The following is a 13,156-nucleotide window of genomic DNA, read 5'->3' as shown; positions in this document are numbered from 1 at the left end:
CCCCAAACATACCATGTACTCACCCTTTCAATTTTCCACCCTACGGACTGACAGACTGGTTCAGTCTGTGCTGGCTGATATAATGCTTCCTTTATTCATGAGAATTCATCTGACTGAGGCCATGATTCTCCAAACCACGTCCTTCAGGGCAACCTTTGCCAGCCTGGTGCCCTGCAGATGTTTTGGACTACAATTCCCATCAGTCCCAGCCAACACGACCATGCTGCTGGAGCTGACGGGAGCTGTAGTCCAGGAACATCTGCAGGGCATCAAGTTGGCAAAGGCTGCTTCAGAGTAATCACGCAGAACACACTGAACTGAGCATGGAGAGAAAGGCCTGAGGGCTGGACTCAAGGACTTCAAGCCCACAGAAATTCAACCAGTGAATTTATTCCCAAATATAAAATTGCAGAAGCCTCCCTTTGGGGAAACAGGCTAACCATAATTGAAAATAATATATTGCTTTGCACACCTCAATTATCCGACTGCTGAGGTTCCAGCACTTACTTTGGGATTTGGTTTCCTTGGAATTGGGTTACTGGAGACTGATTGGTGTTTTGTAATATAAGATTTATTTACACATATATGCCAAAGGAACTTCAGAGGAAGAATACAATGTGAAACAGCTGAATTATAATTCATCAAGAAGTTTGATGTCATCACTTGTGGGTTACATTGAGACATGTTTCACGTAGCTCACCAATGCCAGAATATTTGTGCTATCTAGGACTGTTTCTTGCAAACGGTTCCCTACCAAACTACAAGTACTGATAAAATCATCCCAGCAGTTATCACCAGCCTGCTACTGCGTAAGGATAAAGGTATACTTAAAGGTACGTCTCATTGCCATTCAACTCCAGCTTTACCATTTATATTCTTATATATCTGCCAAGTAAGATATATTGCACCACCGGAGGCCATCTTTTAATTCTGATTGTCAGCTGGAATTGAGCTTCAGGTACCGCCAGGTGTATCCAATGCTAGTTCAACTCAGAGTGGAGCCATTGACGTCAATGGACATGGCTGATTCAGGTTCAATAGTTCCAACGGGTCTACTTTAAGAAGAACTTAGTTGGCGACAACTAATATAACCACATGTGTCCAGATTCCCCCCCCCCACACACACACACTTATTTTCCCATCCATCCATTTAGATTGATAGAAACCTTTGGAGATAGGAACTTGACCATCTTGCCAACTCCATAGAGCACCCCCCGTAGGTTGATGGCATCATATGTCATGAAAATCAGGGCCGGCCCTACTGTTTGACTGTAATGGTAGGGGTTGGCCCTGATTGGCCCATGAGGTGGACATCTTGATTACTGGATGCTGGGGGCTCTGTATGCCATGCAGCTTGCTGTCCTTTGTTGTGGTGCAGGATTCTGTCCTGTCACCAACAATGATGCCTGGTCGGCTTCTGTATGAGGAATCAGAGAATTGTAGAATTGTAGAGTTGGAAGGGGACCAAAGGCCATCTATTCAAAACCCCTGGAATGCAGGAATCTCAGCTAAAGCATCCATGACAGATGGCCATCCACACTCAATGAAAGAGAGTCCACAACCTCCCGAGGGAGACTGTTCCACTGTCGAACAGCTCTCACTGTCAGAAAGTTCTTCCTGATGTCTAGTCAGAATCTCCTTTTTGTTTATCTGGAAGCCATTGGTTCCCTCTTCCATGTGACAGCCCTTTAGATATTTGAAGATGGCTACCATATCTCCTCTCAGTCTCCTCTTTCCAGGCACCATGGCACCATCTTGTTGTTTGCTTCAGGCAGCCAATGGCCAGCTCTCAATACCACCACAACATTCATCACCATCAAGTAGCAAATTCAAATGCTGTGTAGACAAGATTGGGGATACTACAGGGCCACAGAAAAGAAAGGGAGATATTGCCCAAGGGGGGATTATTCATGCTTAGTGGTCACAGAACACTGAGGGTCAGTTGGGAACAAAAAATGAAAATGTGGACAAAGGAATTGAATAGAATAACTTGCAAGTAGGTGCGCTGGTTGTTGCGAATGGCTGATAGGAGCACTACTGTTAGGAAGTAAGCATATTCTGCAACATTTTCTTGCAGGATTCACTTGTAATAACACAGTTTCACATAAGAAACCCTGCAGCTATGGTCCTACTGTATAATATCCATGAACACAACAGGGTTGTAGCCACAAACTCCTACTCAGAGGAGACCCATTAAAATTGGTGGGTCCAAGTTAAGACCTCTTAATTTCAACAGGTCTACTTTGAGTATGACTAGCATTGGTTACAGCTCATCATTTGGGGGTGGGGGTTAGTTTGCTAGAGCCACTTTTCCTCAGCTATGCACAGCCATGTGAGTGCTCTAACTCATATCAGGCACATGCTGAAATCTTAGCTCCACGGCCACTTGACTCAGCTGTGACTTTGAAGGAATTGCTAAGCTTGTGTCTGGACACATACCTGAGAAGCATTTGCAACTCAGACATCTCACAGTGGCTTTGTGGTGTCAGCCATCACTTTGAAATGATTGTGTGTGAACCTGCCTTTGGAGACGTCCCAGCCGCCTAGATTTATGGCAATATTCTCTGCTGCTCTGGGTGCCATTCATGCCTGCTTTCCACTTGTCGGCAACACTCATCAATCTACCTGACCGCTACTTGATTCTATCTCTGCACTGAATTATTCTCCGACAACTTGTGATTGCTTTTCTCCCCACAGCCCTGAAGTATTGCATGCTAGACGGTAAGAACTTGGTAGTATTCATGGCCACCTAAAGTGAATTTTCATTTCCTTGGAAATTCTCTGGTCTCATCAGCACTGTAAAGTCCTACCTCCCATTCCATGGGTTCCTTTCGAAGACAAGCTTGCAGTCTGGTGTACCGAAAGGTAGCTCCTGCATTGGTTATGTGCAATTTTAGTCCTACTCAGAGTAGACCCATTGAAATGACTGGACATAAGCCAAGTAGGATTTTGCTGGATACACGCCAGTTAGTCATGAAAACAGCCTTCCATTGGCTGCAACTGAAAATTGTTTCCAAGCCTAATTACTGTGTGTGGAGCGATTTGTGTTTATTGCACGGCACTGCCCATTCACTGTAAACTTTACAAAGGTCACCCCACCCTCCCATGGAGAGTCTAGGTAGCTGCAAATCTACCCCATAGTAGGGGCCATAGCTGTCTCTACAGCCACATTTCCCAAAGCTGGGAAAGAGCCTTCTGGAAAAAGCCCAATCAGTTCCAAAGAAAGACAAGAGCTCGCATCTGCTGACTCCTTTCCCCATAAAAGGGGAAGTATTTGCCCATGTCTCCAATAGACCAGGGATTCCTGTTTTGTCCTAATAATGGTGGAACCCAGTGAGACCCAATTTTCAGGAGTGTTTTAAATTTGTCTGAATTGCTCATCTTTGATTGTTGTTGTTATGAGTGGGGAGGCCAAAGGGAGAGTGGGCAACCATTTCCGCAGACCCCTGCAACCTAGCATTGAGTCTGCGTATGCATCATTAACACACGAACAAAGGAGGGCACAGCTTTGCACAAAATCTGCATATGCTACTTTATACACCTAGATGCAAATCCGGAAAGAATTACTCAAACAGAAATAGAAATATGTGTCCCCATAGTGGGGTAGACTCTGGCCAGGCCATTTTATTTTTATTTATTAGATTTACATATGGCGCCTTCTTCATAAGATATCAGGGCAGTTCACAGAATAAAATATAGGATAAAAACAAATTAATAATTAAAACAAAACAGAAAATGCAGACGCATTTAAAAGGCTGTAGAATATTACAGAATATCCACAGCATAGATTTGAAGCACATTGGGTCCATCATACAATCCTGGGAACTATAGTTTACTCTCACAGAGCTACAATTCCCAGCACCCTTAACAAATGACAGTTCCCCATGCTTTATCATGTGCTCAGAATTTATGAGACTGAGTGCCACCCAGATGACCTACTGTATGTGCCTGCTCAGTCTGCATTTCAAGTGCAATTTCACAGCCCCTGCTCTAATTTCTTATGGCTCCTTCCATTTAAACTGGGCTTGGACCAGACAGCCTTCCAAATGGAGGATGCCATTGAGGACTGCCCTTTGGAAAACAGGACACTTGGCCACATAGGTACCAACTCCCTAGAGCCCTGGGTACCCAAATACCCACAAAATTCCCCATGAAGGGGTCGGGCACCCACAAATTTTGGTGCCAGGGCCATGCATGGTACCCACAGCCCCGTGGGACCAAGCTGACACTCTTGCTTGGCTGCCACAGAAGGCAAAAAGGGGGAAGTGGGTTAAAAAACAAACAAATCAAGGTACCTGAGCTGAAGTTTGAAGGTCTGACCAGTGAGACTTTCTTTCAAGTAAATATGTGGTAGCTCAGAGGCACAACATCTGCTTTTCCTTTATGTCCATCTATTTCGTTTAATAACTTTTATATACCACTCGACTGTAAACAAAAACCCTCAAATCCGTTTACAAAACTAAAAAATAAAATTATCAATTTAAAAAACCAAGTTTTTCAAAAATTATTCCATACGATTAAAAACAACAGTAGCTAAAAAGAAATACAACACAGGTGACTTCTATCTACATGTCTGGATAGGCTCCAGCAAAAACAGAAAGGTGCCTGCCTGGTGTCACTAACGCAGAAGGTTCCAAAGGGTAGGTGCATGCAGAAAGCTCCAGGTTCAATCTTCAGCTTTTCCAGCAAGGGCTGAGAATGCCCCCTGCCTGAAACTCTGCACAGCTGCTGCTGCTGCTGCTGCCCATCAGTGTGGACAGTGGAGGGCTAGATGGACCAATGGTCTGGCCAGGGCCCAGGGGTCAGCAAACTTATTCAGCAGGGGGCCGTTCCACTGTCTCTCAGACCTTGTGGGAGGCCGGACTATATATATTTGGGGGGGGTATGAATGAATTCCTATGCCCCACAAATAACCCAGAGAAGCATTTTAAATAAAAGGACACATTCTACTCATGTACAAACACGCTGATTCCCAGACCGTCCATGGTCAGGATTTAGAAGCCAGATCCAGCCCCCGGGCCTTAGTTTGCCTACCCATGGGATAGGCAGAAGGCAGCCTCCTGTGTTCCTGTGCATACGATGGCCCCACAATGCAGAGACCACAGTAGCTGATTCTAAAGGCCCTCTAGGTAAAGGGTCCAGTCGTGACCGACTCTGGTGTTGCGGCACTCATCTCACTTTATTGGCCGAGGGAGCCGGCAAACAGCTTCTGGGTCATGTGGCCAGCATGACTAAGCCGCTTCTGGCGAACCAGAGCAGCGCACGGAAACGCCGTTTACCTTCCCGCCAGAGCGGTACCTATTTATCTACTTGCAGTTTTAAGTGCTTTCGAACTGCTAGGTTGGCAGGAGCAGGGACTGAACAATGGGAGCTCACCCCGTCGCGGGGATTCGAACCACCAACCTTCTGATCGGCAAGTCCTAGGCTTTGTGCCACCCGCATCCCCTAAAGGCCCTCTAGTGAATCCATATTATGGGATGGGCCTGAGCACAAGTGGCCGGAAGGCTGCTGTTGCAGGCAGGCCTTGCTTGAGGGTTTCCCAAGAGAAGAGGATGCTGGTCTGATCCTTCAGGGCTCAGTCTTTTTATGTTCTTAATTTTGAAGCTCACCATTCCACATTCTTAGCTATTTTACCAACAGACTGGCTTCAGAAGAGCATATTTTAGACCCGTGACCTTTCATTTTTTTCTTTTCTTTTTTTCATGCGGTGCTTATCTCCTGCTTTTCCTCCTGGAAGAAAGCCCAAAACAACTACAGTACCAGCAAAACAAACAGAGAGCAACTCAATAAACACAACATCCGGTTGCCTCCAATGCTAGCGCTACTCAGAGTGGACCCCTTGAAGTTAATGGACCTGACTAACTGAGGTTCATTAACCTCAATGGGTCTACTCTGAGCTTAGTTGGAAACAACCCATAGAAAGGATGTGCTGGAAAAGGCTTGCAAGGCTGCATACACACCATACTTCAAGCACACGACTTCCCCCAAAAGTGTCCTGGGAACTGCAGTTTACCCCTAGCAGAATTACAATTCCCAGCACCCTGCACAAAACTACAGTTCCCGGGATACTTCGGGGAAAGCCATGTACTTTCAGTGCACAGAGCGCAGGCAGCTCATTAAAGTAATGTACTGTAAGTGCCTTCCCCGCACCCGCTTCTCCAGTGACGAAAGACTATTACATGTTTTTTGTTCTTCCTGAATTCCCGCCTCCTTTAAAAAAGAAAGAAGGTAAAGCTTAAAAGTCTTTGCTGCTCAGTTAAGTGAAGAAAGGTGAGTGCAATGTTTTCCATAGACACACACCCTTTTCCCCACTGCCTTTCTCCCCCCCCCTTTTTTTTTGAAAGGGGGGGGGGAGCCAGCCTCGCCCCTGGGTGCAATCCGGCGAGGGCGAGGGCGCAGCGCCCTTTCGCAAACGCAGCTCCTCGGCAATCCGCGAGGTGCCAAAACGCGAGAGCGCGCGAGATCCCTTTAAGCCCCACATCTTCCCACTAGGCTAAGCTCCCCCCACCGGCCGATCGCCCCTCCCAGAGCTCCTTGGCACGTCCCCGATTGGTGGGCAGGGCCGGTGCCTTTGAAGTGTGCTGCAAGATCGGAGCTATTTGACGTGCGGCTCCGGGAACGGGAAGGGCTTTTTTTTTTCCAAAAGAGGTTTTTATTATTTTTATTATTATTATTCTTTCATTAAAGTCTCGCTGGGGCCGGTGCGCTCGTCTTTGCCGCCGCTCCTGCCAGGCGCCCGGGCTTGGGCGCTGCGGAGCTCGCCTCTCCTGCCTCTCCCTCCCCCTCCCCAGCCCGGCCCGACCCCACCCCCGCCCGGCCCGCTCCCCAAATGAGCGCTGGCTCGCCCGCTGGATCTAACGCAAGGACATCGCCCACCAGCAGCGGAGGGAAGAGCGCGGCCGCCGCCGTAGCAGCCGCCGCCGCCACCTTCTCGTCCTCTCCAGCCCAGGCTCCGGGAGCCGCGTGCCCGGCGCTCTCGCACCTGTCCCCGGAGGACCCCCTGCGCCAGGCGAACCGGCTTCCCATCAGGGTGCTGAAGATGCTGAGCGCCCACAGCGGACACCTCTTGCACCCGGAATACCTGCAGCCCCTCTCCTCCACGCCCGTCAGCCCCATCGAGGTCAGTGCCAGCCAGCTCTTTCCTGCTTTCGCTTCTCCCTCTCCGCACACGCCGCTCCCCCGACGGCGAATTGGGCGACGGGAGGGTCCCCCGGCACCGCCGCCGCCGCCACCTCCGGGCGCTTCTCACCTGCGTCCCTCCAGAGTTGCGCCCCGCTTCCCTCGCGTCGGTCCGCGGCCCCTTGGGGAGCCCCACCCTCATCTCTCGCCCTGGCTTGGACTAGAAGTCCGTCTGTTCTCTCTCTCTCTGAATTTGTGGAGCCGGACGGGAGAAAATCCTCGCCCGGACTTTCCTTTTAAATAGAGTCCCAAGCAAAGAGAGTTATTTGAGTTCTGTGATTTTAACACAAATTCCGACGGCGGAGGAATCGCTTGCTCGTTCCTCGATCTCCCGGGCCGAACTTTGCGAGGCAAGGTTCGTGGGCTTTGGCAACGTTCGTTGCGCGCGCCCGGAGCCTTTGTGGATCAAAGGCGGGTGATCGCGGGATCCATCGGGGTGGGAAGGAGCGGGGTTGGGGGGGTGGGGGGGATAGGCAGCGGGTGTGAATCGCCGAGGCTGCTTGTCTCTCGGTTCCTGGGAGAATCTTTCACCCGGGTTCGGACCCTCCATGAGCCGAGCGCCCGTGCGGAGAGTGAACCAACCCGGGCCGGATCTGCTCGTCTGTGGGGTTTGCAGGAGGGGAAACTTCCGTCCGGTTCCGCCGGAGGGAATTTCCGTAAGGGTGGCGCTCCTAAAAAGAAGGGGGGTAGCCTAAAATAGTAGGGGAGTCGGGGCAGGAGTGTTTTTGCAACTAGGGCCGGGAAGGGGGCACCGTCTGCGGGGTCTCCGCGGTGCGCCCCGGGGGCCTTTCCGAGTTGTTGCGTCCTTTGGGTGGGTGTTGTATTGGGGGTGGGGGCGCAGTTCCTCCCGACGCGTCCGGCTCTGCGTGGTCTAACCAGCCTCTCTGTCTCCCTCCTTGCCTTGCCTTCCCCAGCTGGACGCCAAGAAGAGCCCTCTGGCGCTGCTGGCGCAAACCTGCTCGCAGATCGGCAAGCCGGACCCTCCGCCCGCCTCCAAACTCAACTCCGGCGCTTCGGCCGGGCTCTCCGGGCCGGACAAGGAGTCCGGGAGCCGCGGAGGCGCCCTCAAGCAGCTTGGCGAGGCGCCGACCGAGGACAAGTCCAGCTTCAAGCCTTATTCCAAAGGCGGCGGAGGCGGCGATCTGCGTAAGGAGGGCGGCGGAGGCGGCGGCGGGCAGCCGAACCAGGCCGGGCCGGGCGTGGAGAAGACGGGCTTCCGCGTGCCCAGCGCCGCCTGCCCTCCTTTCCCTCCGCACGGAGCAGCCGCCGCCACCGCCTCGTCCTCTTCCACCTCCTCCTCCCCGGGCGGCTCGAGGGGCAGCTCTCCGCAGCAGCACGCGGATTGCAAAGGCGCCGACGACAAGAAGGAGATGGATATGTCTGCCAAGGCCAGCCCCGACGGCGCGCAAGGAGCCGGTGGCGGCAGCAGCCGCGCGGGCAGCGGCGCGGGCAGCGCGGAGCCCGGAGCTCATACCGAGGCCGCTTCCGGGCGCAAGTCGGAGCCTCCGGCCCTGAGCGCGGGCCACGTGGCTCCGGTGTCCCCATACAAGCCGGGACACTCGGTGTTTCCTTTGCCGCCCTCCAGCATCGGCTACCACGGCTCCATCGTCGGGGCCTATGCTGGCTACCCGTCCCAGTTTGTGCCCAGCTTGGACCCTACCAAGCCCAGCCTGGTGAGCAGCCAGTTGCCTGGCGCCTTGGGGTTACCGGGCAAGCCCCCCAGCTCCAGCCCTCTTACGGGGGCCTCTCCCCCTTCCTTCATGCAAGGATTATGCCGCGACCCCTATTGCCTGAGCTACCACAGCGCCTCACATTTGGGCACTAGCAACTGCTCCAGCTGCGTGCACGACCCGGGCAGCCTGAAAAGCGGATATCCCTTGGTGTACCCCACGCACCCTCTGCACACCACCCTCTCCAGCGCCACACCCAGCCTGCCGGGCCACCCGCTCTACACGTACGGCTTCATGCTCCAGAATGACGCCCTTCCCCACATATGCAACTGGGTGTCTGCCAGCGGACCCTGCGACAAGAGGTTTGCCACCTCGGAGGAACTGCTGGCCCACTTACGGACCCACACAACACTGCCAGGGGCAGAAAAACTCCTGGCTGGCTACCCTACCTCTGGGCTGGGGTCCGCAGCATCTTGCCACCTGCATCTCCCCCCCACCGGCCCCGGGAGCCCCAGCTCCTTGCCAGGATCGCTGTCTTTGAGAAGCCCGCACACTTTGGGACTAAACCGGTACCACCCTTACGGCAAGAGCCACTTGCCCACGGCCGGGGCGTTGCCTGTGCCCTCTTTGCCCGCAGCCGGACCTTACTACTCTCCATATGCCCTTTATGGCCAAAGACTAACCTCAGCCTCTGCACTTGGATATCAGTAACTACAGTTGTCTGCCACCTCTCCCTCTTCTTTTCCTGCCCTCGTCCTGGGACTATGTATTTATTTACTGTATGTTAGCTTAAAGCTGGGAATTATAAGTGCATTAATACACCAATGAATCAATGGTATGCAAAAAGTCTGTGTGTCCCCTCCCAAAAAAATAATATTGATTATAACAATACCCAACCTAAATCTTTCTCTCTCTCTCTCTCTCTTTGCTTGTGTGGGGGCTCTTAATTGTGTTTTCTTTTATCTTTCTTTCAACCCCCTATAATTTTCTTTTTTTAAAAAAAAATCTCTTGATCCCCCATAAACCATTTGCATGATTCTCAACAAAATGCATCCCTCCCTCCTTTGTTTCCCCCCCTCTTTTCTTTTTTTAAAGGAAATAGTTTTCCCCCTTTTGTACAGTTATCAGAAATGTAATTATATTTTTTTTGTCCTTTTGTGTATTGTGTTCTAAGGAAAGGGGCGGCGGGAGGTCAGCTGGGAGATGTTCTGTGGCTTTGTTCTAGCTGCAGGATGGCAAGAGCATCACTTGCCATGCGGTGGTGAGATGCACTTTGCTGATGGGTTGTAAGCAAGGAAGGACCCCAGCCTCTGCTGCCGGCTTTGGTTCTGAGGACTACTCCATCTTAAGTCGGGTGCCCTCTCTCTTCTCCACAAAGTCAGGTGCGCTGAGCTTTGAGAGTTGTTGGGTGCCCTGTATGGAGGCAAGGGCTGATGTGCCAGTTATCCTGGTGCTTGGATGTTGCTGATGATACTTGAAGCCCAGAAAGAGTGCTGAGCAAGTTGATCCATCACAGGGACACCTACCACAATTTTTTTGAGGTGGCTCTTCTTTTGTTTATTTTGGTGTTTTGTTTTTTTTTAAAGACCTGGATTTAAATAAAATTGGCAAGCACCCTCGAGGGACTGGAACTGAAGACCTTTTTCCCCCCAACATGCACCAAATGAAGAACTCAAAATAACTTTTGCTTAGCCTAGTTCAAGCTGGATCCTTTTAAAGAGTCCGGCTAGCCCCAAGGGGCCAGTTGCATCCTCAACTGCAGGCTCAAATCTACATACCAAAAAAAACCCATCCAATCCTCCCTTATCCCCCAATTTATCTTGACCTATGGGAATGGAACTGTCATTAGGTTGTGGAGCCCCACCCCCACCCCCCATCCCCAGTCTTAACGCAGCGCGGAAGGCTGCGGATCATTTTGGGTGATAAGAGCTCCATCCTGGTAAGTCTTATTTTGTTAATAAATGAATACTTGGCTATATCTACCCTGTAGTTTGTGCTGTCTTGCATTCTCCCTTCGGCTGCCTGTGTGTTGTGCGCATTCTTTCCATATGAACCACAGCACCAAAACAAAAGTGCGGGGGGGGGGGAGAAACCCCTCTGGCCTTTTTAGGACACATTAAAGATTAGCAAGAATATGAAGGTGAGGATTTAGTTTGGGGATTTAGCTCAGTGGTAAGAGCATCGGCCTTGCATGCAGGCGGTCCCTGGTTCACTTCCTGGCATCTCAAGGTAGGGCAGGACAGATCTGCTGTCTGACACCCTGGAGAGCCACAGCCATGTCACTGGAGACGATACTGATTTGGAAGGATCAAAGGTGTGCTCAGTACAAAGCAGCTAGCCATGCTCCTGATTTCCAAGGCATTAGCAGCTGAAGGTTTTTCTTTCTCGTGTGGGAGGAGGCATTCTTGTTTTCTGCCTCCCCAGGTAGGAACAATGAGGTGGTATAGTCATGAATTTGTAGGGTAAGCTGTATCCTTCCAGGCTGCAATGGGTCACCTTTTTCACTTCAGAAAATAACCTGCCAGCAAGCGGCACAATAGGCACCAGGCTGAGCTCGCTTCTTTCTCCTTGATACGCCAGCATTTGCAGCAGCAGCATCTCTTCCCCGGGGAGCCTCACCTCCGCACACCTGTCACCTGTTCCTTATGGCCCTTTCTGCCACTTGATTCTGCCGCATGTTGTAGACTGCTTCAGCTTCCCTCCAAAGTGTTTCCTCAAGATGCACTGCCTCCGCGAATGAGTTCGCGTTATGGGAAATCTGCAAACTGAAGGACTGTGTCAGGAGTCTTCACAAAAAGCAAAGCGGAGGCGAGTCAGCGGCGTAATTTTCTAGCCTGCCTGGGAGAAGGATCACCGAAAGGCTGCAGCGCCATCTAGTGGTAGAGAAAAATCCAGCTAATTGTGTGTCTTCGTACGAACGCCGGTTACGTAGCGACAAGCGCACCTTCGGCCGCCTTAATGACGATTACTTTCCCTTGCAAATCTGCCGAAAGATGCAAAACGCGAAGGGCAATTGCCTCGCGCTATCATCTGATTTTACTCAAATTCCCAGAAGGTCTTCCATCGCTCAGCCTCTTGGGATACGTGGCACTAAGCCTTTCAAACTTGGGGGTGGCTCCCCCCTCTTTCTCCTTTTGCAAAACAATGCTGCATAAGCTTTGCAAACCAGCTGCTCTGGGCAGCAATATTTGGGGGCGCCGTTTCCATATTTCGGTCTGTGAAGAGCCGGGAGACATCCGTAGTTGAATTTTGCAGCTGAGGTCTCGAAAGGTGCGCTTGGCGAAATTTGCTCCTGGGCTGGGCTCCTAGGCATACTGTTCTCCTAGTAGCAGTGGACCCAAAGTAGCATGGAATTTGAGTGAGGTGGGAATGCTGGTGAATTGAGTAAGCTTGGTTTGGCTTCCTTGTGGTTGTTCCATTTCCACTATACCTGCATTTCATTACCCTCCATGATACTAGTTGGCATATATGTCCTCTATTTAAAATCTGGTGGGGGGCTTCTAGTGTTAGGCCTGCTCATTAATGTTAGACCCATTGAAGTTAATGGCCCCACTAACTGAAGTCTGCTCTGTGGATCTGCTCTGATTTAGTAGGATTTAGTTGGGTGCAACCCCAGGTCTCAGTCCAGGAACAGAAGGGCATAACGGAAAGCCTCCCCCCGCAGTGCAGGGGCACCATACCAGCCTTGGGGGGCGGGGGGCACAGGAGGCTTGTATATGCTTTCCATATCTCCATCCTGAACTCACATTCCATGATGGAACATAGTGAGGAAAGAAGGGTGCGGATATGCTCCCCCAAAACATCCTGGCGCTCTTGAATTGTGCCAAGGAGGAGAAAGGGAGCTCTGCATGTTGCAGAGTGCATTAACTATACTGGACATTAAATCGAGCGGCTTCACTGCTGTTTGTCCTGTTCACCTGCTGAGGCTGCGGGACACTTCGTAGAGCCTCTGTCTGTGTGCACACCATGACTTTAAGGCACCTTCCCCGCAGGAATCCTGGGAACTTTAGTTTGCCCCCACTGAGCTACAATTTTCAGCAGCCTTAACAAACTACAGCTGCCCCGATTCTTGGGCTTTGAATGTGCTTTAAACGTATGGCATGTTCACAACCTCCATCTTTGCACTATTTAGCCAGCTGGCAGCTACAGACCACATCCCAATGGGGTAGCTAAGCTCTGACACAAGGCCCAGCCTCTCTCTTCTTCAGTGAAACAATTGTCCATCATTAATGCAGGGATTCTGTTAATAGGTGGAGGGTTTTTGTTTACTCGGCTTAGTCAGTTTTCAACGGTTTTTAATGCTCATT

The 13,156-nt window shown here is 51.1% G+C and overlaps 1 protein-coding gene across 1 annotated transcript; it reads left to right on the top strand.

The window, feature by feature from the left end:
- The first annotated feature begins 5,523 nt into the window (after nucleotides 1-5,523).
- On the top strand, nucleotides 5,524-10,831 carry LOC310750476 (zinc finger protein 703-like). Its single transcript, XM_083588707.1, has 2 exons — nucleotides 5,524-7,120; nucleotides 8,094-10,831. Exons 1-2 carry the CDS (start codon nucleotides 6,830-6,832, stop codon nucleotides 9,558-9,560), a joined length of 1,758 nt encoding a protein of 585 aa, XP_083444833.1. The 5' UTR covers nucleotides 5,524-6,829; the 3' UTR covers nucleotides 9,561-10,831.
- The last annotated feature ends 2,325 nt before the right edge of the window (nucleotides 10,832-13,156 follow it).

Source organism: Podarcis filfolensis (assembly GCF_964270895.1).
Source record: "Podarcis filfolensis genome assembly, chromosome: 15".
NCBI lineage: Eukaryota > Metazoa > Chordata > Lepidosauria > Squamata > Lacertidae > Podarcis > Podarcis filfolensis.
This window is presented reverse-complemented; position numbering and strand designations above follow the sequence as displayed.

Coding starts and splice junctions, on each gene's coding strand:
- LOC310750476 (XM_083588707.1), top strand. CDS start 6,830: ATGAGCGCTGGCTCGCCCGCTGGATCTAACGCAAGGACATCGCCCACC. Junction 7,121..8,093: donor CGCCCGTCAGCCCCATCGAG/GTCAGTGCCAGC, acceptor TGCCTTCCCCAG/CTGGACGCCAAGAAGAGCCC.